The sequence below is a fragment of the Pipistrellus kuhlii genome, unplaced genomic scaffold (genome assembly GCF_014108245.1).
Source record: "Pipistrellus kuhlii isolate mPipKuh1 unplaced genomic scaffold, mPipKuh1.p scaffold_m20_p_9, whole genome shotgun sequence".
Taxonomy (NCBI): Eukaryota; Metazoa; Chordata; class Mammalia; order Chiroptera; family Vespertilionidae; genus Pipistrellus; species Pipistrellus kuhlii.
The window spans coordinates 63,335,823-63,363,268 of NW_023425595.1; the positions used below are offsets into that span (position 1 = coordinate 63,335,823).

At 39.5% G+C, this 27,446-nt stretch overlaps 1 protein-coding gene across 4 annotated transcripts in view; it reads left to right on the forward strand.

Annotated features, from left to right (window-relative positions):
* The first annotated feature begins 4,825 nt into the window (after window positions 1-4,825).
* ALG9 (ALG9 alpha-1,2-mannosyltransferase) overlaps window positions 4,826-27,446 on the forward strand; it is an 80,384-nt gene continuing 57,763 nt past the window's right edge. Inside the window, exons 1-6 of one of the 4 annotated variants that reach the window (XM_036427729.2) lie at window positions 4,826-5,057; window positions 5,852-5,990; window positions 6,581-6,715; window positions 9,923-9,993; window positions 21,745-21,833; window positions 23,928-24,063. In XM_036427729.2, the coding sequence (XP_036283622.1) occupies window positions 4,927-5,057; window positions 5,852-5,990; window positions 6,581-6,715; window positions 9,923-9,993; window positions 21,745-21,833; window positions 23,928-24,063 (701 nt within the window). In that variant the 5' untranslated portion in view covers window positions 4,826-4,926. Of the gene's footprint in view, window positions 5,058-5,396; window positions 5,535-5,851; window positions 5,991-6,580; window positions 6,716-9,922; window positions 9,994-21,744; window positions 21,834-23,927; window positions 24,064-27,446 lie in introns of those variants that run through there. The other 3 variants (XM_036427725.2, XM_036427730.2, XM_036427731.2) reach the window with 3 other exon arrangements.

Here is a 27,446-nt window from a genome sequence, read left to right on the forward strand (position 1 = left end):
AACCTGGGACCTTTCAGTCCGCAGGCTGACGCTCTACCACTGAGCCAAACCAGCTTCGGCGGGTCTCCTTGTCTTAACAAGCCCTAACACTCCTCCTTCTTCTCAGGCAAATGATGTTCAATCCCTTCCCTGGACTTCATTTCCTCCTCCTCTTCTGCACCCTTTTGGGCAGATCCTCAAGGCTCAAGTCTTCTTGCTCAGCCCTTGCTCAGTCACTTTCATGGCTTACAAAACAGGGTATTAAATCTTCACTACTTTCCCAAAATTTAATATCATAACTCTAGCTGCCCCAAAGCCATCCATATTTGAATGGTTTTTCTTTTGTTTTGATATATCTAAAGCATAATTTGCTACTGTGTATAAATTAGTGAAAAAATTATATATTCCACTGAAATGGAATATTATTCAGCAATAAAAAAGAATGAAATCTTGCCATTTGTGACAGCATGGATGGACCTAGAGGGTATTATGCTGAGTGAAATAAGTCATACAGATATAGTCAAATGCCATATAATTTCACTCATATGTGGAACCTAAAAAACACACACCAAAACAAATGAATAAACAAGACAGAATAGAAACCGAACCATAATTATAGAGCTGATGGTTGCCAAAGGGAATAGAGAGATGGGAATAAAAACAAAACAAAACACACAACTATCCATAACTCTCTACCAACCTAACCAAAAACCAATAATTTAGTTGTAGTTCTTAGTCTTTCTCATTGCATATGTTTTCTGCCATTGTAATAACAGTTTACAATTCTAATTGTATCTTGCTCACAATTCTAATTATTCCATAGTGATTTTCCATGTTGAAAAAGCTTTCATAATAGATTATTGTTTTACTATTATTTTTGTTTCTATTATAGTAACTCTCTCCTACAGTTCATTCTACATACCTGGATGACTTTAATCTTATCCACAGCACAGCTTTATGCATCTTTCACGTGCTGAAGAATCTTGGGTGATTCCTTATTGTTCAAAAAATAAAGCGCAGGTAACTTAGTTAAGGTCAAATGCCCCACTCAAGCAGTAGCTTATCTTTTCCAGCCCCATGTCTTTCCTTCAGCCAAACTGTATGACTTATGATTCCATAATAAAAAATGATAATAGCCCCAGCACCTTCTTCAAGCCATTCTGTCTACCTACAATGCTCACTTTTCCTTTGAATCTTTTTCTTTTTCATTTTTTTCCACTGATAATTTATTTTTTATTATTTTTTATTATTTTTAAAGTATATTTTATTGATTTTTTACAGAGAGAAAGGAAGAGAGAGATAGAGAGCTAGAAACGTCGATGAGAGAGAAACATCGACCAGCTGCCTCTTGCACCCCCACCCCCACCCCACCGGGGATGTGCCCGTAACCAATGTACATGCCCTTGACCGGAATCGAACCCGGGACCCCTCAGTCCACAGACCGACGCTCCATCACTGAGCTAAACCGGTTTCGGCTGACAATTTATTTTTTAAAATTCAGTTTAATTTCCCCACCTCATCATCTTTTATTCCTCTGTGCCCGCTACCACCTCCACCCATCATCACAATCACCACACTGTTGTCTCTTTGACTCTTTGGCTCAGAAGCTATTTCCTTCCCTAGAGAAGCTTCTCTAGCTTTCCTACTCATCATGATTACTCTCTTTTCTCTGTTGAAAATTTTCTACTTGTTGCCTGAACCACTTGTTGGCCAAGTTCTTAGGCTGATACCTTATACCTCTGTATGTTCTTGTGGCTCAGCACAAAGAACATGCTCAATAAACACTTATTAATGATGATTATGATGCCCATTGTCAGCACAGCTGTTCTGCTTTCTACAATAATGAGGACAGCAATATGGGAGCATTAGGGAGGAAATTCACTCTAGTCTTCCTTAAATACTGCCAAAAGTCCCAAGAGAGAAAAATGGTACTGGAGAAAAAAAAAGAAGAAAAAGGGAGCAAAAAATGCAAAATAGCAGTAGTAATAGTGATGATTGAAATAGAAAGATTTAATAATTGAAAAGGTAAAATCAAGTAAGGAAAAAAGAAAAAAATTCGTTTCTTAAGTAAAAAAAGTAAAAAATGAAAATAAAATAAAGAATAGTAAAATTAGCATTAAAATGTCCAGTAGTGGTCATTCACTTCCTCTATTATTGTATTTGGCACGCCTGATTCTCGGATCAGACAGTCTTGCAGTTCCCAGCGTTCCACTGCACCTCAGTTATTTGTGTCCATTTATTTTTGATTAATTAAAAGAAAAAAAGAAAAAAAAAAAAAAGCAGTTTGTAATTCAGCCCCTAGGTGGCAGTGTTTCTGGTTTGACCTCCCAGTCTTTTTGGCTGCTCTGGCCTTCTTTCTCTATGGCTCTAGCTGCCAGAGCGCCTGCTGGCTCCCAGACTATCTCTTCTGTCTCTGATTCCCCATTTTCAGGAAGGCAATTTCCCCTTGCAATCTGCCCGGATATGCCCAACTGGGCAGTCCTTCCCTAGTATTCAGAAGCAAGGGGGTGAAGGGGATCAGGCGCCGAGGTGTCCAGATGTTCCGCCCTTGGTGGGACAGCCCCCATTCTTAACAATCTGTCCCCTGTCCCTTGGCGTTTTAAAAAAGTCCCCCTTCTGGGGAAGATTACGCCAAGCCCAGCACTGGATCTCGCCGGGCAGGATTCTCGCTGCAGCCCCAGCGCAGTTCGGCTCGGGGGCCGCTCGGGCGTGCAGCAGCTACAGTCGCTGCCAGCGCAGCGGGGACCCAGAACCCTCACGCTATCCCTGCAAACTCTGACCTTTCCGTGGGTGATCGAAGAACTCCCTTGAATCCACGTGTTTGCGCCAATTGGGGCGTCACAGCTGCTCGATGGTCTCCTCTACTGTGGGTTTTCCAGGCCTCAGAGAAGATCCTCCTTTCCTGGTAAGATGGCACAGCCTTCCTTCTGAGCCCGTAGCTCCGGGAGAGGTTTCCGCCACCGGAGTGCTGGCTGCTTGGTCAGGAAATCCTGTCCAGCGGACCCTTCCTTACCTTCCTTGAGAGTTCCGCTGCCCCTTAGCTGCCAATCAATATTCCCTGAGCGACTCAGACGCTGCTTCTATCTGTTCTGGGACCAGGGTCAGAACAAGTCCATCTGTTCGGTGGACATCTTGTCCCCCGCCCCCACATTCCACTTGTTAAGGCTACTGTCTTTCCCCTCTGGACTTTCCCAGGATCCAGACTGCCCAGAGAGTTCACTACCGAAAAAGCCCACTTAACGTACTTTCAAACCTCTGACTCCCCATCCCTGGGTGCCAGTGCCATTTTGGAGCTCAGCCCATATGGGTCTCCAAATGACCTAATTCTATCTAATAAAAGGCTAATATGAGTTTGACCAAACTCGTTATGATGTGCGCTGACCACCAGGGGGCGGCGAGGAACAAAGGAAGGCCCCAGAGGAAGGAAGCCAGAGGAAGGAAGGCCCTGATTGACCCTGATCTCCAGCCAGGCCTAGGGATGCTACCCGTGCATGAATTTCATGCACCAGGCTGCTACTTAGTTTATAAATCTTTACAACTTTTGGCCTCTTGCCTTTCTTGGTGACCCTAACAGGCCACCGATTCCTTCTCAATAAAACAAGGGTTATCAGTATGAGTATTAAAAAGGGGAGGCCCTTAAAAAGTCACTGACAACTTGCCCTCTCTGTACTTTGGTAAGAATGGTCATGAGTATTAAATTTAAAAAGGGTAAAATGCTTACCATAACGCTGTAGTAGTGATAAGGGGGACTTATAACTTGATAGAGCACTTTAATCTGAGAAATAATCATATTATTTTAAACCTTAGAACACATATTTATGTGAATAGGAGGTTAAGTTTCTCATATGTGAAAAGGGGCTTAAGTTTTTCTTAAGTTTCCTTTTCAAGGCCTGTGTGAAGCTGACTCAGCTGTGAATCCAGCAAGCTGAACCAATTATCATGGTCAGACCAATCCACCAGGAGTCAAAACATCATCTCATCACCTGATAACCAAGGACAATAGCGGCACCTCCAGGCCTCCAGGGCTACCAACTCCATTCTGTTCCCAGCCTCACCCTAGCTCCTTCGCCTCCCCCTTTATAATCATCCCCTGCACCTTGCTGTAAGACAGGATTTGAATGCTTGTAAGAGCCCTGTCTTCTTGGTTGGCTAGCCTTCTCAATAAACGCCTAATATGATTCAACCCTGCCTTCGTTATTGGACACAGCGAGAGGCAGTCTGAGACCAGTAACAGTAGCAATGACAGCACTGGTGTATGGTTGAATTTGCCACATAGAATTTCTTGAGGGTTTTTTTTTTGGGGGGGGGGGCGATGGGATGGGGAAGGGTCTTTTTAGGTATATTAATTTTTTAAATCTTTATTGTTGTATTACATATGCTCCCCCCCCCCTCATTAACCCCCTCCAGCCCGCCTCTGCCCCCCACTTTTTTCTCATTCTGTTTTCTACTATTAGCCCAGGCTGTCCTGACCATTCTTACCAAAGTACAGAGAGGGCAAGTTGTCAGTGACTTTTTAAGGGCCTCCCCTTTGGTAGGCAGCTGTGCTATGATTTTTAACTGAGTATCTCCGCGTACCCACCTTGCAGAAAGCTTTCTATTTAAAAAAAAAGGGGGGGGGGCGTGTGTTTCTGAAGAATGGTTTTTGTGGGCGAGTGGAGAGGGCTGAAAAGTGACGGAGGCGGGAGTTAGAGGCAGGGAGGAATGCCCAGCGTTACAAGCATGTGGAAGGGATCGCTGTGACGGTGAAAGCAGTCTACTGCGGCTCTGTTTCTTTTCCGCTCTAGGATTCGCCCCCACTGGTCCCAAAACGCCGAAATTGAGCGTTGTCTGCGCATGTCAACGTCTTTTGTCCCTCGGCGGACACCGTCTGCCAGCCAGAGCGGTGCCCGGGCGCTCGCCCTCTCCGTAGGGTGTCCGTCGGCTTCTACCTTCTCAGCCGGGCGGGCCATGGCCAGCCGCGGGGCCCGGCAGCGCCCCAGGGGCGGCGGCAGCGGCGGCGGGGACCCGGCCTCGGCCGCGGACAAGCTGCGGGAGCTGCTGTGCGGCCGCGAGGCGGGCGGCGCGGAGCCGCGGGCCGAGTAGGTGCGGGGCGGGGGCGTGGCCGGCGGCGGCGCGGGGGGCTTGTCGCCCCGAGGGTCCGGCCGCCTCTGCACCCAGGTCCCTTTGCTCTTCTCGGGCGGGTCCGCGTTCGGTCTCCACCCCGTCCTAGACCTCCACCTGGGTCCGCGTGGCTGTGAGGCAGCCTGGGGTGCGGGCCCGGCGTGGGCTGGCGTCCTGTGGGTGGGTGAGCTGGCAGGCGCGGAGAGGGTTCCTTTCTGGGGTCTCGCCGAAGCCCCGGCCCTGTAATGCGAAGGCCCCGCAGCCTCCAGCTCAGCACCCACCTCCCTCCGAGGCCGGGAGCTGCAAGCTGGGGCTGCACCAAGGAGCTGTCAACAGACGGAATTGGAAGAGGTCACAGTGCGTTGCCCATGTTAGGCCTCTGCACATGGGAATAAATGATCAGATGAATTAAGCCATGGACAGCAATGACCTTGTTAAGAAAAGAAAGACACAGGGTGAGAGCGTTGTGGGCTTCAAGTGAGTGGTTAGTTAGCTTGGGGTAAATGGAGTGTCTTACATGTCAAAAACGATACGGATTAGCTTAGTTTACACGTGCAAAACCGGAAGTGGAAGGAATGATTTAGGTTGATCTACTCCAAACATCTCACTGCCCACGTTTATTGGTGAAGACTTCAGCGGCTCCCGCAGCTTTAATGTCCCTCGCCCGTCTTGTCTTTTTTTGGTCTAATTTTAGTCCTAGTTAGCAGGTACTTACTGACACATACTTTTTTTTTTTTTTTTTTTTTTTTTTTTTTTTTTTGCTTCTGAGAAGGTTATCTGGGAACAAAGCTGGACAAGTTTGGGCACCGGAAGGATCTACTGCTTTCAAGTGTTTGCTCTCAGCAAGGCTATGTGCTGCTCTTCTGAGCAACATCTCAGACTGTGATGAAACATTCAACTACTGGGAACCAGTAGGTTACTTTCTGGTTCTTGATTTCACTGCTTGGGACCTTGTTACTAATCAAGATATAAATACTATATACACGTGTTACTAGTAGTAAAATAACTTTATTTGCACTTTCGTATTCTAAGTTGATGACTTAGTAGTAGTGACTATTTTTTCAAATACCTATTTATTGATTTCAGAGAGGAAAGGAGAGGGAGAGAGAAACATCAATGATGAGAAAGGATCATTGATTGGCTGCCTTCTGCAGGCCTCCTAAGGGGAACCCAGCACCCAAACAGGGCATGTGCCCGAATTGGGAATCAAACCTGTGACCTCCTGGTTCATAGGTTGATGCTCAATCACTTGAGTCACCCTGGTTAGGCAGATTTAGAGTTGTTGTTGTTGTTGTTTTTAATAAGTAGCAGATAAAATTCAAGCTTTTAAAGCTGACCAAACAATAATCTTGTAGAATTTATAATGTCCTAATATTTCTTAATATTGTGTCATTTTGATTCTTATCCATTAGTTGCAAATCTTGAGAATTTCAACATTTTTGTATACCGTTGTTTCATCAATATTTTTGCTTAAAATCTTCATCTTCATCCTTTTTTTCAGACACACTACCTCATCTATGGGAAGGGGTTTCAGACTTGGGAATATTCCCCAGTTTATGCCATTCGCTCCTATGCTTACCTGTTGCTTCATGCCTGGCCAGCTGCATTTCATGCAAGAATTCTACAAACTAATAAGGTAAGGGCAGGCCAACCTGGAAGCAGTCACAACTGATCAAGAGATGAGAAAAGGACAAAATAGTTTGGTAATTAAGAGGAGACGTTTTCTAGAAGAAGAATTATTTATTCATTCATTGTTCAACAAATATTAATTAAGCAACTTTTATTTGGTAGACACTTTATTAAGTGCTACGGATGTAACAATGACCAAATCCCTACCCTCATGGAATTTATGGTTTAATAAAACCATCAGAAGGAATAACTAAGAAAGTGGTTGCCTCTAGGGACTGGGATTTGAACATAAAAAGTTGGAACTGGGAACTACTATTTTTATTAAAGTTTTGTAGTAATGGTTAACTTTAAAAACTACCCCAAATTATTATTTTTATTTAAAAAATTTTTAAGGAAGTTACAAGTTATATCCTTTTATAAAACAGTCAAATTTTCTATAGTCTTCAATTACTACTACTAACCTAGCCAGCATGGCTCAGTGGGAAGACTACTTGTAATTGAACAAGTAATTATAATTTGAAGAGTACCAATATGCAGTGTGATAGCATATTAGGAGAGCCTACTTAAACAGAGTGCTGCAGGATAGTTAGAAATTAAACTTGATTACTTTTCAGAAATATGACTATGATGCATCTTGGCATGGATTTCTTTTGGGTTTGTCTTGTTTGGAGTTTTCTTAGCTTCTTGAATCTTTAGGCTTATGTCTTTTGCCAAATTTGGAAAGTTTGTTTAAAAAATATTTTTATTGATTTCAGAGAGGAACAGAGAGGGAGAGAAAGATAGAAACATCATTGATGAGAGAAAGTCAAAGATCTGCTGCCTCCTCCATGCCTCATAATGGGGATCAAGCCCACAATCTAGGCATATGCCCTGACCGGAATCTAACCGTGCCTTCAGGGTTACTAGGTCGATGCTCAACTCTGGCTGGGCTGGAAAGTTTTTAGCTGTATTTTTCTTTTTTTTAGTATTTTTTCAGCCCTGCCCTGAATAAAAAAAACACAAAAAAACAAAAACAAAACCCTGAATAGCTGCAGCAATCTTGAGAAAGAAAAACAAAGTTGGAGGAATCACAATACCAGATTTCAAGATGTACTACACAGCCACTGCAGCTATTCAGGGTTTTGTGTGTTTTTTTGGGTTTTTTTTTGGTTCCATATATATTTTTGGAGTATTTTTTCTAGATCTGTGAAATATGCTGTTGGTATTTTAACACAAATGCATTGAATCTATAGATTGCCTTGAGTAATATGGACATTTTAATGATATTGATTCTACCAATCCATTAACACAATATATTCTTCCACTTGTTTATAGATTCTTTTATTTCTTTTTCAATGTTACAATGGTTCCTTTAATACTTAGGGAATTCTAACATCTCTCTTTTTCTTTTGATATTTATTTATTGTGATGTTTTGTGTTCTTTTTTCATTGAGTTTGAAATCTTACTAGTTAACAAGTAATTTTCAGTTAAAACTTGGATATTTTGGGTATTCTATTATGAGACTGCATGTTATTCATGGGCCCCGCATGCTTCTGCTGCACTGCTCTGCTCCTCTGGGTCGCAATTAAGCCTTTGTTTTAGCTGGCTTCTTTTGATACACTCCACTTGTTACTGCACGTGAGAGTAGAAGTCTAGGTTCCCCACTAGTCTCCACTGATAATACCCTAGTGGGCAGGCTAGGTGCACTGCATAATGACACTGTAGTTCAACAATGGATGCAACTCATTCCTCATGTGTTTGTGGCTCTTTATTACTTATTTTAAAAAGTTAAAAAAAAAAAAGTAAAGTATTATGCCATCTAACGTTGGCAGCAGCCTCATACATCCAGTGTTCACTTGAGTACATCATTTTCTCTTGTGCTTGATTTAATCTCATGTTTTGTACAGTACCATACATAGCCTAGGAGCAGCAAGTGCTACTAGGACCCATCTATGTTTGTGTAAATATAGTCTATGATGTTTGTACAAGGACGAAATCGCCTAACATTGAATCTTTCAGACTGTATATGCATCAGTAAGTAGCAATGACTGTACTGCTAGTTTGGGGGAGAGGAACGGGCTCTCCAGGGGAACTTTACTGACACTGCGGTGGAAGAGAGAGTTCATTTATCCACTGGCAAGGATAAAAGTCCTGGCTTTCTACTGGACCTTTGGTTGCATCAGTGAGAGTGGAGCTACATTTTTTTCTGTCTGGGGTGTTTGGCTGGAGTAGAGTGGTTATTGTCTAAAAGTTGTCTGTCTTGCTAGGTTATCTCTTTCTTGGGTTTTTGGCTAGATAGAGCAGGTACTCATTGGTGTTATTTTGTCTCTGCCCATTGGCATTTCTAGTTTCCAAGTTTGGAATATGAAAGACAAAAAAAGAAAATCCAGCAAACTTAACCCTCATGTTGTTACTTAGGTCCTCATCCAAGGATATTTTTCCATTGATTTTTACAGAGAGTGGAACAGAGAGGGAGAGACACAGAGAGAGAAACATCGATGTGAGAGAGACACATGCCCTTAAACGGAATTGAACCTGGGACCCTTCAGTCCATGGGCCGAGGCTCTATCCACTGAGCCAAACTGGCTAGGGCTATTTATGACTACATTTTAAGGACCACAGATAATCATCAACTAGAAAGCTTTGATATGCTTGCTAAACATAGTGAAGTTTCTCAAAGGCCACAGTATGAAAATTTAACATGAAGTGAAATCTGGGATGCAGAAATGGAGTTGGTTTTGTTCATATCTACATCTATACAATTGTATTTTAGAAATGCTTGATAAATGAATAAGCTTTATAAACAAATTTTTCACTTTTTTTGTAGCCAGAAATTTTATCATCTGCATACTTGTCCATGAAATAGATACAGCATAATTTATTTAACCATTTCCCTAAATTTATTTAACCATTTCCCTATAATTGGATGTTTTGTAGTTTTTAAAAAGGTGTTTTTTTCTGAATTAATAGTGCTGCAATTAATATTTTCATGAATAGAATCACCATCCCATATTTACTTACATAGTTACTTCTGTGAGCTGGAATCATAGAATTAGATATACTGAATAGGGAATATGAAAATTTTCATGGTTTTTGATACCTATTGCTTTTTATAAGGATTATATAAATTTATAGTGTTATTAATAACAAATGAAAGTGGTATCATGGTTAAGAGTTTTGCTGACTTGTATCTGTGATCTGGTGTGTTGTTTTTTTCCCCTGGATTTCTTTCAGATTCTTGTCTTTTACTTTTTACGATGTCTTCTGGCTTTTGTGAGCTGTATCTGTGAACTTTACTTTTACAAGTGAGTATAAAAGCTTTGTTTTTAAAAGTGCTATGAGGAAACCCAATGAAGCATAGATTATTTTTCTGATAGTATTAGCAGTGTTTAAAAATAGCACTTTTCCTTCTAGTTTCTAATATTATATTTCAAATGTGACCACTTGTTTGAAACAAACTGTTGGAAGGGGAATAATTCTAATGATCACTTTTTCCCTCCTGAGTTTCATAAATACTATAACTTCATATTATTAATTTTAATTCTGTTAATATATATCTAACTAGTCTTCTCTTTGGGAGGATTTAGTAGACATTATTTTGGGTCCCAAGATATAGATAGGATCATAATGATTTACCTCTTCCTCTCGATCTTAACTGACAGGAACTTATTCCCAGTGTGGGACTCACTGCTCTTATTTGCATCCAGTAAATGAATTTCACCAACTACCTATTATTTGCTTGAATATTAGTGTTTCAGTAATAAAAATAGCTCATTCTTTTTACATGATGCCTAACCAACATCTTATTTTGTTAATGCTATAAAAGGTATTTGGACTTAATGATCATTATTAAAAATCTTCCTACTGCAAAACAGCTAAAAATGTCAGATAAAAAAGTAGTTGGCCTTGACTCTGAGTGGAATAGAGAAGAAAAAGGAAAGTCATTCTGCCTTTGAGGATTATAACCATAAGTTGGCCATCATATGGGCTCAGGATTGAATTCAAATCACCCACATGGTCTCCCAATCCCCAAGTTGAATTTGTTTGAAATTGTTCTGGGATGGTAGTGCTCTCACTGTAAATGTAAATGTAAATGTAAATGTAAATGTAAATGTAAATGTAAAATTTTGTTAAAGGAGTGAATTCTTAATCCAAGTGTCAGAGAATGACCACAGGTAAAGTTTTAGTGAACAAGACATTAGAATAAAAATAAATCATAGAGCACAAATGGGAACAAGGCACTATGCCTGAGAGCCAACAGACATAACGACAGATAGCTGATCTTTTAATAATTAGGAATTATTAAAAGGAGAATATGTCCTAACTGGTTTGGCTCAATTGATAGAGCATTGGCCTGTGGACTGAAGGGTCCCAGGTTCTATTCCAGTCAAAGGCACACACATGCCCTGGTTGTGGGCTTGATCCCCAGTAGGGGGCATGCAGGAGGCAACCAGTCAATCATTCTCTCTCATCATTGGTGTTTCTCTCTCCCTCTTCCTTCCTCTCTGAAATCAATAAAAATATGTTTTTTTGTGTGTTTTTTTTTAAAAGGAGAATGTAAAGTAAGCATATTTAATATTTTTAAAGAAATATAAGAGGGAATTGAAACATAAATCAGAAACGAGTCTAATCAATCAACAGAATGAAAAGGAACTTACAAAATGGGAGGAAACAATTATAAACCATATTTCCAAAATATATGTGTAAGGAACTCCAGCAACTCAATAGCAAAAAAACTAATAATCCTATATAATGAAAAGGTAATATGCAAATTGACCATCACTCCAACACACACAAGATGTCCGCCTCCATGTGGTCAAAGATGGCCACTCCCATGTGGACACAAGATGGCTGCCACAAGTTGGCCGGCAGGGGAGGGCAGTTGTGGGCAATCAGGGCAGCAGGGGAAGGCAATTGGGGGGACCAGGACTATAGGGGAGGGTAGTTGGGGGGACCAGGACTGCAGGGGAGGGCAGTTGGGGGGACCAGGACTATAGGAGAGGACAGTTGGGGGGGGGGGGGACCAGGCCTACAGGAGAGGGCAGTTGGGAGGGACCAGACCTGCAAGGGAGGGCAGTTGGAGGTGATCAGGCCTGCAGGGGAGGACAGTTCGGGGGACCCAGGCCTGCAGGGAGGACAGTTAGGGGCAATTGGGCCAGCAGAGGAGCAGTTAGGCATCAATCAAGCTGGCTGGGGAGTGGTTAGGGGGTGATCAGACTGGCAGGCAGGAGCAGTTAGGGACAATCAGAAAGGAAGGCAGGCAAGTGGTTGGGAGCCAACAGTCCTGGATTGTGAGAGGGATGTCCCAGATTGAAGAGGGTGCAGTCTGGGCTGAGGGACACACACACACACACACACACACACACACACACACCCCTTATGCATGAATTTCATGCACAAGGCCTCTAGTTTGATTATAAAATGGATTAAGGACCTGAATAGACATTTCTCCAAAGAAGACTTTCAAATGACCAATAGATATGTAAAAAGATAATCAATGTCGTTAATCATCAGGGAAATACAAGTCAAAACCACAGTGAGATCACTTTATACCTGTTACAATGGCTGTTAAAAAAACCAACCAAACAAAGACAACAGATGTTGGTGAGGAAGTAGAGAAATTAGGACCCACACACTGTTGGTGGGAATGCAAAATGGAACTGTAACTATGGAAAACAGTATGAAGTTCCTCAAAAAATTAAAATTCAAACTACCAGCAATCCCACTTTAAAAAAAAAAAATGTTTTGATTGATTTTTAGAGAGGAAAGGGAAGGGAGAGATAGAAACATTGATCAGCTGCCTCCTGCATGCCCCCTAATGGGTATTGAGCCCACAACCTCCTGACTGGGCATGGAACTTGTGAGGTCTTGGTGCATGGTTCGACATTCAGCTACTGAGCCACACCAGCTGGGTAGCAATTCCATTTTTGAGTATTTACCTAAAAGAATTGAAATCAGCTGGGACCGGTTTGGCTCAGTGGATAGAGCGTCGGTCTGCAGACTGAAAGGTCCCGGGTTCGATTCCGGGCAAGGGCATGTACCTTGGTTGCGGGCACATCCCCGGTCGGGGGTGTGCAAGAGGCAGCTGATCGATGATTCTCTCTCATCGATGTTTCTAACTCTCTATCTCTCTCTTCCTCTCTGTGAAAAATCAATAAAATATATTAAAAAAAAAAAAGAATTGAAATCAGAATCTTGAAAAGATATGCACATTCCCATGTTCATTGCAGCATGTTCACAATAGCCAAGATTGAAAAAAAAGCTAAATATCCATAGACAGATGAATGGGGGGCAAATGTGTTATATACATTCAATAGAATATTATTCAGTCTTAAAAGAGAAGGAAATTCTGCAATATGTAACAATATAAAAGAATCTTGAGAACATTATGCTAAGTGAAATAACCAGTCACAGAAGGACAAACACTGCATGATTCCACTTATATGAGGTTTCTAAAATAGTCACATTCATGGAAGCAAAAGAATAGACTTGTGGTTGCCAGGGGTTGGAGAGATGGAGAAACGGGAAGCTGCTAATCAATGGATATACAATTTCACTTATGCATTATGAATTCATTCTAGAGATTTGATGTACCTTATTATGTTTATAGATAACAATATTTTATACTTAAAAATCAGCTAAGAGGATAGATCTTATATTAAGTGTTCTTACCACAATAAATAAAGAAGTTAAAAGAACTGAGACTACAAAAATAACCAGACATTTAAAAAAGAACTGAACAGAACTTCTAGAAATGAAGATATTTAATAGATAGGTCCAAGGGTGGGGAATGTCTGGCCTGCAGGCTGCTTAAGGTTCACGAAATTGTTTGGTCTGGTCCTGTCAAGGCATTAGGGGTGAGTTAATTAAATGTTAATTAAATATAGCAAGCTAATTTTTTTATTTATTAAATTATTATCTGTGTACATATTTTAACAATGCCCCCCCCATACCCTTCCTCCCCAGAGTTTTGTGTCCATTAGTTGTACTTATATACATGTACAAAAGTCCTTCAGTTGATCTCTTATCTCCCCCAGATCTCCCTACTCTCCCTGGTGTAATTTTACAGTCTGCTTCTTGCTTTACTGTCTTTATATCTATCTTTTGGTTTGTCAGTTTATAATGTTTTTTAATGTCCTTAAATGAGTGAGGCCATGTGGTATTTCTCTTTTATTGACTGGCTTATTTCACTCAGCATAATGTTCTCTAGTTCTATCCAGGTTGCTGCAAATGACGAGAATTCCTTCTTTTTTATGGCAGCATAGTATTCCATTGTGTAGATGTACCATAGTTTTTGGATCCAATCATCTGCTGACAGGCACCTAGGCTGTTCCAGATTCTAGCTATTGTAGATTGTGCTGCTATGAACATAGGGGTGCATATATCCTTTCTAATTGGTGTTTTTAGTTTCTTGGGATATATTCCTAGGAGTGGGATTACTAGGTCAAATGGGAGTTCCATTTTCAGTTTTTTGAGGAAACTCCACACTGTTCTCCACAATGGTTGCACCAGTCTGCATTCCTACCAGCAGTGCACGAGGGTTCCTTTTTCTCCACAACCTCACCAACACTTGTCGTTTGTTGATTTGTTGATGTTGGCCATTCTGACAGGTGTGAGATGGTACCGCATTGTTGTTTTGATTTGCATCTCTCAGATAATTAGTGACCTTGAGCATGTTTTCATGTGCCTTTTGGTTTTCCTTCTGTCTTCTTTTGAAAATATTCTATTTAGATCCATTGCCCATTTTTTAATTGGATCATTCATCTTCCTTTTATTTAGTTGTATAAGCTGTTTGTAGATGTTGGAGATTAAACCTTTATCAGTGTTAACATTTGCAAATATGTTCTCCCACACAGTGGGCTTTCTTGTTGTTTTGTTGATGGTTTCTTTTGCTGTAAAAAAGCTTTTTATTTTGATGTAGTTCCATTTGTTTATTTTCTCTTTAGCTTCCATTGCCCTAGGGGCAGTATCAGTGAAGAAGTTCTTTTGGCATATGTCTGAGATTTTGCTGCCTGTGGATGCTTCTAGTATTTTTATGGTTTCCCGTCTGATGTTTAAGTCCTGTATCCATTTTGAGTTTATTTTTGTGCATGGTGTAAGTTGGTGATCTAGTTTCATTCTTTTGCATGTATCTGACCAATTTTCCCAACACCATTTATTGAAGAGACTGTCTTGATTCCATTGTATATTCGTGCCTCCTTTGTCAAATATTAATTGAGCATAGTGATTTAGATTGATATCTGGGTTCTCGATTCGATTCCATTGATCTATATGTCTGTTTTTGTGCCAGTACCAGGCTGTTTTGAGAACAGTGGCTTTGTAATACAGTTTGAAGTCTGGTATTGAAATCCCTCCTACTTTACTCTTCTTTCTCAGGATTGCTGTGGCTATTCGGGGTCTTTTATTGTTCTAAATGAACTTTTGGAGAGTTCTTTCTAGGTCAGTGAAATATGCCGTTGGTATTTTAATAGGGAGTGCATTAAACCTATAGATTGCTTTAGGAAGAATGGACATTTTGATGATGTTGATTCTACCAATCCATGAACATGGTATGTTCTTCCATCTCCTTACATCTTCCTCTATCTCTTTTTTCAGTGTCGTGTAGTTTTCCACGTATAGGTCCTTTACTTCCTTAGTTAAGTTTATTCCTAGGTATCTTAATTTTTTTGGTGCGATGGTAAATGGAATTGTTTTTTTTAGTCTCTGTTTCTATAAATTCGCTGTTGGTGTATAGAAATGCCATAGATTTCTTGGCGTTAATTTTGTATCCTGCTACATTGCCAAATTCATTTATTAAGTCAATTAGTTTTTTAATGGAGTCTTTTGGGTTTTTTATATACAATGTCATGTCATCTGCAAATAAGGATAACTTTACTTCTTCTTTTCCAATTTGGATGCCTTTTATTTCCTCCTCTTGTCTGATTGCAATGACTAGTACTTCCAATACTATGTCAAACAGGAGTGGCGAGAGTGGGCATCTCTGTCTTGTTCTTAGAGGGAATGGTTTTAGTTTTTGCCCATTGAGTATGATGTTGGCAGTGGGTTTATCATATATAGCTTTTATTATGTTGAGATATGATCCTTGTACTCCCACCTTGTTGAGAGTTTTTATCAGGAAAGGGTGTTGGATTTTATCAAATGCTTTTTCTGCATCAATTGATATGACTATATGATTTTTATCTTTCAATTTGTTTATGTGATGTATCACATTTATTGATTTGCGGATATTGTACCATCCTTGCATTCCTGGAATAAATCCTACTTGGTCATGGTGTATGATCTTTGTGATGCTCTGCTGGAGCCGATTTGCTAGAATTTTGTTGAGTATTTTGGCATCTATGTTCATGAGGGATATTGGCCTGTAATTCTCTTTCATTGAGTTGTCTTTATCAGGTTTTGGTATTAGAGTGATGCTGGCTTCATAGAAGGAATTTGGAAGTGTTCCTTCCTCTTGAATTTTTTGGAATAGTCTGAGGAGGATAGGTTTTAGTTCTTCCTTGAATGTTTGGTAAAACTCTCCTGTGAAGCCATCTGGCCCTGGGCTTTTGTTTGCTGGAAGCTTTTTGATGACTGTTTCAATTTCTTCCCAAGTCACTGCTCTATTGAGATTTTTAGATTCTTCCTGATTGAGTTTTGGAAGTTTGTATTTTTCTAGGAATATGTCCATTTCCTCCAGGTTGTTCTGTTTGTTGGAATAGAGTTGTTAGTAGTATTTTGTAACAATCCTTTGTATTTCGGTGGGATCTGTTGTTATTTCACCTCTTTCATTTCTGATTTTGTTTATTTGGGTCCTCTCTCTTTGTTTCTTGGTTAGCCTGGCTAGAGGTCCATCTATCTTGTTTATTCTTTCAAAGAACCAGCTCTTGGTTTTGTTGATCTTATGTATTGTTTCTTTCGTCTCTAGGTCGTTTATCTGTGCTCTGATTTTTGTTATTTCCTTCCTTCTGCTTACACTGGGCTTTTCTTGTTGCTCTTTTTCTAACTCTTTGAGTTGTAGAGTTAGATCATTTGTTACCATTTTTTCTAGTTTTTTGCAATAGGCTTGTAGGGATATGAACTTCCCTCTCAAAACTGCTTTTGCTGTTTCCCATAGATTTTGGATAGTTGTGTTTTCATTGTCATTTGTTTCCAGGATGTTTTTAATTTCTTCCTTGATTTCTCTGGTAACCCAGTCCTTGTTTAATAGCATGCTGTTTAGTCTCCATGTGTTTGATTTCTTTGGATTTTTTTCATTGTAGTTAATTTCCAGTTTTATGCCGCTATGATCTGAGAAGATGCTTGATATGATTTCTATCTTCTTGAACTTGAAGAGACTTTGCCTATGTCCCAAAATGTGGTCTATCTTTGAGAATGTCCCATGTGCGCTTGAGAAGAATGTATATTTTGTGGCTTTGGGGTGGAATGTTCTGAAGATGTCGATTAATTCCATCTGGTCTAGCGAGTCATTTAGGATTGATATTTCTTTTCTGATCTTTTGTTTAGATGATTTGTCAAAGGGTGATAGTGGGGTATTAAAATCTCCTAGTATGATTGTATTGCTATTAATCTCTCCCTTAATGTCCTCCAGCAGTTTTTTTATATATTGGGGTGCTCCCATGTTGGGTGTATATATATTTACCAGGGTTATTTCTTCTTGTTGGATTGCTCTTTTTAGTATTATGAAGTGGCCTTCATTATCTCTTGTTATGTCCTTCACTCTGAGATCTAATTTGTCAGATATAAGTATTGCTACCCCAGCTTTTTTTTCATTTCCATTCGCCTGGAAAACCTTTTTCCATCCCTTCACCCTCAGTCTGTGTGCATCTTTCTTTCTGAGGTGGGTTTCTTGTAGACAACAGATGTATGGGTCTTGTTTTCTTATCCAATCCGACACCCTATGTCTTTTGATTGGAGCATTTAGTCCATTTACATTTAAAGTTATTATTGATGGATACTTATTTGACACCATTTTTATTCTATACCCCTGTGTTCCTTCTTTGCTTTCTATTTCTTTAATTTTACAGTAGACCCTTTAGCATTTCTTGCTTTGCTGGTTTGGTGGAGATAAATTCCCTTCGTCTGTTTTTGTCTGTGAAGCTCCTGATTTCACCTTCAGTTTTGATTGATAGCCTTGCTGGGTATAGTATTCTTGGATTCAGACCCTTCCTTTGCATGACTTTGTATATTTCATCCCATTCCCTTCTGGCCTGATAAGTTTCTGTGGAGAAATCAGTTGCTAGTCTGATGGGGGTTCCTTTATATGTAACTTTCTGTCTCTCTCTGGCTGCTTTTAAAATTCTTTTTTCATTGTTGGTGTTTACCAGCTTAATTATAATGTGCCTAGGGGTTGGTTTTATGGGGTTCATTTTGCTTGGGACTCTGCGAGCATCTTGGATTTGTGTGGGTTTTTTCTTCTCTATCTCAGGAAAGTTTTCTGTCATTATTTCTTGAAATGCGTTTTCCATGTCTTCCTCAATTCCCTTTCCTTCTGGAACCCCTATTATTCCAATATTGTTTTGTTTTGTATTGTCCCAAAGTTCCCTTAGACTTTCCTCCTGTTTTTTAATTTTTTTCCCCAGAAGTTGTTCTAATTGGATGTTTTTTTCCATCTTGTCTTCTAGCTCGCTGATGCGGTCCTCTGCTTCTTCTAATCTACTCTTGATGCTTTCTATTGAGTTCTTTACAGTAGCAATGTCATTTTTCATTTCTTCTTGGTTTTTCTTCATTTCCTCTTGGTTCTTACTCATATTGTCAAATTTGTCTTCCATTCTTTTTAGCGATCTTATGATCATTACTCTGAATTCTTGCTCAGGTAGGTTGCTTGCCTCTATCTCGTTTACTTTTTTTTCTGGTGAAGCCTGCTTTTCTTTCACATGCGGGGTGTTTTTTGGTCTCCCCATGATCTAGGATGTCTGGTTGTGTAGTTCTCTCTCTCCTGCTTTGATTTAAAGGCACAAAATACAGCACAACCAGGTACAACACACAAGGCACTGAATAGAAATGTGTTTGCGATATTAATAACCACCAATAAGGCTGGTTGTGTTGACTAGAACCCAGAATAACAAAGACATACAATCAAACAAAAAGCATAGGCAAATCAATCTTATAACAAAAAGCATACAACTTCAGTATAGTTAACATTCAACATACAACTTCAAAGAGTTAGAGAGAAAGACTGTTTTTTGTTTTGTTTTGTTTTGTTTTGTTTTTAGGACAACTGCGAGGGAGGTATGAATGGGTTTGGAGCAGGTAGTTGGAAATTAGATATATACAAGTAGGGTGAAATTTTAGGAGAGGGTAGACAGAAGGAATGGGGAAAATCTAGAGCAGGAAAGGGTTAAGATAAACGGGGTACCAAAGGAAAAGATCGGAAAGAAGGTGAAGGCATAAAGGTAGGGTTGAGATAGAATAAAGCGTTGGAGAAGGAAAGATAGATAAAGACTGTAGAACAGTAATCCTGAAATTTAAAAAAAAGTATATATATATATAATCAAATGAAGTAAAAATAATAAAAATAAACAAAAGAAAATAAGATGAAAAAGGTAAATTAATAGTAGTAATAATGTTGATTACATATACAATGTAATAATTATAAAGATAAAATCAAGTGAGGAAAAAGAAAAAAATAGTTTCTTAGTAAACGTTGCAAATAATGAAAACAAAAATAAAAAACAAAAATTTAAAAATTAAAAAAAAATTTTTTTTCAAAAATTTAAATAAAATTTGCAGTAATGAAGGTCATTCGCTTCCTCTATTGTTATGATCCAGTCCTGATTTTTAGGCAGATTTTGCTTTGTTTTTATTACACTAGAGTCAATTTGTGGATTAGCCTCTGGGGGCAGTGTTTCTAGGTTGACTTCCTAGACCTAGACTCTAGCCTCTCCAGCTTTTTTTTTTTTTTTTTTTTTTTCTCTTCCCTGTCCTCTCTGAAGCAGGAACTACGGAGGGGGGGAGGGGGCAGGTCCCAGCAACTGCAATCTCCCGCAACTCTCCGATATCCCTCCGAGGCAGATCCAAATGTGTTGCTCTTTAGATATCTCCTCTGTTAGGAGCCCCGTCCACTTTCACGGGTGACAACCGCCCAACAGCTGGGGCTTCTACTTGTAATCACTGCCCTTGTCCTCCAGCTTCCGCGTGCGCGCGCTCTGTGCGCACAGGCTTTGTTTTCGCCGCGAGTGCTCTCCACCCTCTCTCCGCAAAATCTGAGCTTTTCGCGGAGCAGTGGGGCACTCCAGTGCAGCCAGGTGTTTGCGCCGCCTGGGATCCGCGTTCTGGGGGTCACAGATGCTCGGTGGTCTCTGCGGCTGTGGATATTCAGGCCTCTGTCACGATCCTATCTTCCTCTCAAGATCTAGCAAGCTAATTTTTAAGTAGGTAATTTTGTATGGTCCACAAATGATGTTATAAATATCCAAATGGCTTCAGCTGAAAAAGGTTCCCCACCACTGGTTTAAACAGATGATTAGACATTACTGACATGTAAACTAGAAGATTGATCTGAAGAAAATACTAAGAATGCAGTACAGTGACAACAAAGGTAAACATAAAAGAGGTTAAGAGTGTTCATTGCCACATTATTCACGACAGGTAAGACTGGAAACCATCTATATGTCCACTGACATTGTGTACAGTAGAGTTGAAAGATGTGATATGTATCTAATCACATTCTAGGAGATAATCGAGAGAATAGGGAGAGGCAGTTTTCAGGGAAGTAATAGCTAAGAAATTTCCAGAATTGATGAAAAATAAATGCTAATCCACAGATTCAGAAAGCCCAACATATCCTGATATGCATAACTAAAAGGAATACTGAAACTGTGTAGAACTTCAAGAACCGAGGAGATTTTGCCCAACTGATGTGGCTTAGTGGTTGAGCACTGATTAATCTATGAACCAGGAGGTCATGATTCAGTTCCTGGCCAAGGCACATGACCGGGTTGCAGGCTCGATCCTCAATAGGGGGTGTGTAGGAAGCAGCCAATCAATGATTCTCTCATCGTTGATGTTTCATTTCTCCCTTTCCCTTCTCTGAAATCAATAAAGATAAAAAAAAAAATAAAAATAAAAAATAAAAAAGAACAGAGATGATCTTAAAAGTTGACAGAGAACTTAATAGATTACCTATAAAAGAATGTTAGGCAGTTGGACTTATAGAAGTCTTTTGAAAAGCCAAAGATGATGATAATAATAATAATATCTTCAAAGTGCTGAGAGAAAATTACTGTCATTCTAAAATTGTATACTCAGGCAAACCTTTTAAGAGCTAAATAAAGACTTTTCAGACAAAATATAAAAGAAAAAGAAATCCAAGAAAAACAGAGTTTACCTTTAACAGAGCTTTATTAAAAGAACTTCTAAAGGATATACTTAAGAAGAAGCTAAATTTTTTCAGAAAGAAGCTCTGAGATGCAATAAGGAACCTGAGCAATAAAATAGTTAACACATGGTGTGTCTGAGCAAATTTTGACTGAATGAAGCAATAACAATTTCTAATGTTTCATTTATAGGGTTTTTAAAAACCCACAAGAAAGCAGTAAAGGAAGTGTATAATTAATTGCGTAAGTTTGAGAAACCGTGACTTAGATAAGGACTTATTAACACTATGGTGTATCTCCTAGTCTTTTTCTGATCACTACCTTTCATTGAGTGACTGTGCCAGGCACTCTTCTGAGCACCTGGCCATGCATTGTCCTCACAGAAACATTCCGAAGTATCACTACCCTCTTTTTACAAGGGAGGCATCTGGCAGAGTGAGTCTGGAACTAGACAGGGGTGTCACTGCTGGTAAGTGGCAGACTCCAGATTCGAACCTAAGTCTGAGGCCTGTTTTTCTACAACATCAGGCTGTTTTCCTATTGTTAGTAGACATGCCCTTCGCACAGAAAGTAGATCTTTCCTCTTAGGGAGAGAGTTTCTCTCCTTATGCACGAGAACACTGCTGACAAACCCATCAAGCCCGTTTGGGATTTGACTTTACATCTGCAGTGTTCTCTGTGATGCAGGCATGTTTTTGTTTTTTGATTTGAAATTTCCATCCCCAAGGTTTGCTCTGCTGAGAGTTTTTGCCTTTCTCCTAGGGCCGTGTGTAAGAAGTTTGGATTGCATGTTAGTCGAATGATGCTAGCCTTCTTGGTTCTCAGCACTGGCATGTTCTGCTCATCTTCAGGTAAGTGAAGAAGCAGGTCAGGGCGTACAGGGTCACTGATATTTCACAATTGCATTTAAAGAAGGAACTTATCCAGATACAGTTTATATTTGTATAACATTTCAATAATGTGCTGACCACTCTTACCTACACTCTCTTGATTGACCTTTACAACATTAAGTATTTTCTCGTTGTTGAAACTTAGATGAAATGACTCACTAAAAGTCAAATAATTTATAAGTGGTAGAGCTGTTTTCATGAGGTTTCTTTCTGTAACATATTCTATTTTTTTGTCACTGTAAGGCTGAAAAGCACAGGCACCCTGTCTTCCTTTGTTGTTAGGGGAAGGAAAATAATTTTATTATTTTGCTCAAGAAAGTTCTTGTGCCTAAAAAAACCTGTTCTTAGTGGTTCTTTTTTCTGCCCAATATTTGCAATGTGTCCTGTAAAGGTATACATCTTCTGTTGGGATTTTTTTTCATACCAAGTTTGTAGAAATTGAGAATAAAAACCTTATTCTAGAGAGGTGGCTTTCAAACTATGCTGCCAGTGTACATTCGTGTTCTATGAGCTGAACCAAGGTAACCTGCTGCCAAAAGGCAGCCTGTTCCCAGTCTCTATATATAATTATTGCTTCTATAAATAATTATTTCAAGTTTACTTTCTGCTTGCTTGTACCAGAATCTAGTATACACATTAAATATGCACACAAATTGTATCCAGCTCAAAAGTATGTATTTTTTCTTCATTGACTATCAAAATCTGTGTTGTCTCCACACCCAGGGGACTGAGAGCCAGTGTCCTAAATGAGACTGCTCTCCCTCTGAGCTGGCAGACACTCAGACTCCTCCATTCCCCTTGCCTGTCCATTGGCAGCTGGAATCTGTAGCGATAGATAGCATCCATTCTATTTAGCATTTATCTGTGAAGGTTGTATCTGATGTTTTTTAGTTACTTTGTTACTCCTAAAATTGATTCTTCTCTGAGGGAAATACTTGGGATGTCTTTAATTTTGTAACCTCAGTTGAGGATGTTAAGGCACAGGTCACTTCAAAGCATTCTTTGAGACAAAGCTTCATCTCTTTGCCAAGGTTCTTAAATCATGTTGCCTCTTCATTGTGGTTCTTGTTGGAGTCCGTACTGACCTTTCTTCCCCAGTGCTAGGTGAAGCAGGCCTCACACAGCAGGGAGATGCAGATCTGTTTTTTGTGAAGAATTGGTGGAAACACTTTGATCAAGTGTCACTATTGCACAGATCCTGAGTACAGTCAGTCCCTGCTGTAGACACCAGCAAAGTAATGCTAGGTGGAAATAATTAGGGGGACACCTAAGGCCACACATCTATGTCAATGGATGCAGGATGGAAAGCAGGGCTGGCAACCAGCACTTGGGTGGATGCAGGATGCAAAGCAGTGTTACCATCCAACTTTTGGCCTCTGAGAAGATTTCCTAGAATTGTGGTCGGCAAACTGCAGCTGGCGAGCCACACGCGGCTCTTTGCCCCTTAATTGTGGCTCTTCTACTAAATACCACGCCCTGGGCGAGTCTATTTTAAAGAAGCGTTGTTAGAAGTAGTTTAAGTTAAAAAAATTTGGCTCTCAAAAGAAATTTCAGTTGTTGTACTGTTGATATTTGGCTTTGTTGACTAAAGAGTTTGCCGACCACTGTCCTAGAATTTCTATAGGGAACAGATTGGTACTTGGATAGAAGACTGTCAGAAGATAAACTTCTCCAGAAATAGATTGTCAGCAGTGGTTCTAAGTTTCATGAAGCATATTCACTGCCTGAAAATATAACCTGGATTATACATGGGGAACCTGGAATTCTGTACATTTTAGATTTGGGTATAGGCCGGGAGAGGAATGGCATGGTTGGTATTGTATAACTGGGCAATGTGTTGGTACCTAAAAAACAGGAGTGAGAAAATAAGAAAAACATTGCATTTCTTTTTTTAAAAGGTGTATCACTCTATGCCCACTTCTAATATAACATTGCTCAAAATACATTTCTGGTTATTGATATTTTGTAATATAGGTAAATTTTTAATAATTGATACTTAATAAATCTCAAACTCTTGTCCCTGTCCCCCCTTTTCTCATGTCTTTACTCTTGCAGCATTTCTTCCTAGTAGTTTCTGTATGTATACTACATTGATAGCCATGACTGGCTGGTATATGGACAAAACTGCCATTGCTGTGCTTGGAGTAGCAGCTGGGGCTATCATTGGCTGGCCATTCAGTGTGGCTCTTGGGTAAGAAACTAACACAACTCATCTCCCTTGTATCGCTGGGCATAGAGTATACCTTAATGTTAGGTTATCACCATATTCTCTGGATAGGATCTAAAGTTAGAGGATTTATTTGGATCTACAAAGACTGGGAAATGAAAGAATATTTCTCTTGGTGCTCATTGTTTTGATTAATCCTAATAAAAATAGTAACTGTTAAGCATCTGCTGTGTGTTAGACACTGCTAAACCACTTACAAACTTTATTCCTAAACCTTCTAACAACTCTGCAGCAGAGTCAATTATTAGTGCTTTGTAAGTGAGAAAGTAGAGTAATTTGCCTTTAAGATTATGTTTGCTTTTGGGTCCAGGCACTTTGACTGTAGCAGATGTTTTTTCCACAGTGTACCACTGTAGGCTGTGTTTTTGTCACCGAGGCTTGCAATCTGAGTTCCTTTCAGTCCTCCTTTCTTGCCCCCCGAATCATTTTTCTTATTACGTAGTGCCTGGCATTCCTTTTGTACTTTTTGTTCCCTCCAATCGGTCCTATTTGTGCTGCCTTAATTTACTGACTGGATCACTAGTAATTTAGAAAAAAAATTAGTTTGATGTTAAGGTCATTATAGTAGCAGTAATAGTAGTAGTAGTATATCTTTATTATTTTTAAAAGTATTGAATTGTTTGAGGTAAAAAGAATTCTTAATTTTCTTCTCCCCTTACACAATCTTCAAAGATAGTCACTGCTAATAGTTTTTAGTTTTGTGTATATTTTTCCAGAAATTATCTTTGCATGAATAAATGCATACACACACATATATAGACATACCAAAATTCTTAAAATAAATAGTATTATTCTATACTCATGTACATTTTCTATTGTATATAGATTTATTTTGTTCTTTGTATCTATTGCATAGCATTCCGTTATATGGCTGTTCATAATTTATTTAGCCTTTGTCTTTTTGGTAGACATTTAGTTTTCATTTTTTTGTTATTATACACATACTTCAGTGAACATTTTTGTACATGTCTATATACTTGTGGAAATTTACCTATGGGATACATTTTTAGAAAGGGAGTTCTAAGTCAGAGAATAGGCGTTTTAAATTTTCTTAATTGACTTTTAAAGGTTAGTATCTCCACCTTCAATCTTTTCTTTTATTCTGCGTATTCGCAAATTACTTTATTCTTTAAGGTTTTGTTTGTGGTTCTCTTTTATACTTTCTGCTATCTAGTCAATCATCTCTTCAGCTTCACTCATATATTCCTAGCTGCCTATTAGATCTCTCCATTCATATTTAGGACATTGAACTCATTACCTCCCTTCCGTATCTGTTTCTTTACCTCTGATTCAATCTCAGCAAATGGTACTGTCTATGCTGAGCCAGGAACCTGAAACTTATCTGTGACTCTCTTCTCTTTTCCATATCCTATTAATTTATTACACCTCTTAAGTATGTTTTGAATCTGGCTACTTTTCTTCACCTCTCACTGGTCCTGGATTACTTTGCAGCCTCCTGAATGATCTTCCTGCCTCTAGTATTGATCCTTGTAAATCTAGTCTACACATTCAAATGTTCCTTTTAGAGTTATCTTCCTAAAATGCAAATATGATTGTATCACTCCCTATTTTGTTCCAAACTATATAATAGCTCCCCCAATGCGCTGTGCCCCAGAGATTGGCAACTTGAATCCAATGAAGCAAATCCAGCTGGCCTGTTTTCATACAGTCTAAGAACTAACATTTTTACAAATTTAAAGGGTTGTTAAAAAACAACAACAACACACAGAAGAATATGCAACAGAGACTATACAAGGCTTGTAAAGCCTAAAACATATGCTGTCTGGTCTTTTAAATAAGTTTGCCCACACCTGTTTCACGGTGTGCAAATTCTAATATGACTCATAAAGCCCTTATATTTCCTCCCCTTTACCTCTCCAGCCTTCTTTTTTTAAGTTCCTCCATTTCTTTTTACTCTCTACTCCATCAACATTGAACTTTTGGAGTTCCCTAAGTACCTTGGTTGGTCTGCCTTTAGCCGAAATAAGTGATTTCAGGATTACAAGCAGTTAGCAATCTACCATCATTTATTGAATCCTTTGTGCTAGGCATGGCTGATACTGTGAAAAATAAAACAATCATGGTTCTTGTTTTTTTGGAGCTTGCATTTTAGTAGGAAAAGCAGACATTGAACAGGAAATTTAAAATGTGATGACTTATGTGTTACATGCAGTTGAGTCGGCTCTGATTCCGGCGAATGAGTGGTGTCCACAATGTCCTGACCTCAACAGCCCTGCTCAGCTCCTGTAGACTCATTCTATGGCTTCTATGGGGTTAACACATCTTCTGTCTGGTCCTCCACTTTTCTTGTTGTCTTTTATTTTCCCCAGCATTGTCTTTTCTAAAGAACCCTGTCTTACCAAAGGAGAACTATAGCACATGGAAATGTAACCATTGGGGAGGGAAAAATTGAAAACAAATGTTAATGCAAAATGTACGTAATAGAATGTGGAAATTCAAATTATAGAAGACGATGTTCTGTGACAATAAATTCTAAATAAGTCACAGAGATGTCTGGAATAGAGCCTATAGTTGACATTTGGGTGGGTTCTTGTGAATAGATTAATGTAGAGAGGGAATTCTTTGTGTTGGAGCTTGGGTAAAGGCTCAGACTAGCGTCCTCGATTTGGAAGTCATGGATATGAAGGTGATTGTTCATGCAGCAAGAGGGGAAGCACCTAATGAGAAAATGAGTGCAGAAAGAAAAACAAACTTGTTTTGGGGAGCTGTGACCATCATTGGCCACTACCATGGGATAGGGGGAAAAAGAGGCTAGAAAGGAGCATTAGAGAAGAGTCCAAAAAGGAACAGGAGCTAGCGAGTCTAAAGAGGAAGGAACAGATGCTTTGTCAAAGTGCAGCAGATAGACAAAGGAGTGAGACTTGTGCAGAGAGAGATACTGGGTGTGGCCGAGGTCAGTCTTTATAGCTTGAGGCTAGACCTTACGGAAGAAATAGTGAGGGCAATGTACACATTCCTTGCTTGAAGAACTTAAGTGAAAGGAAGAAGAACAAATGGTATTGGAAGAGAGTATATCAGAATTGAAGTAGTTTGTAATAGGATATTGCTAAAATCTTAATATATCATGAAAGGGAGAGATGAGTATTTATTTGGCAGGATGGCTACAGAACAGTAGGCTACATTTACCTTATAATTAATATATTTTATTTTTTTATTTTTTTTAAATATGTTTTATTGATTTTTCACAAAGAGGAAGGGAGAGAGATAGAGAGCCAGAAACATCGATGAGAGAGAAACATCGATCAGCTGCCTCCTGCACACCCCCTACCGGGGATGTGCCCGCAACCAACATACATGCCCCTGACCGGAATCGAACCTGGGACCCT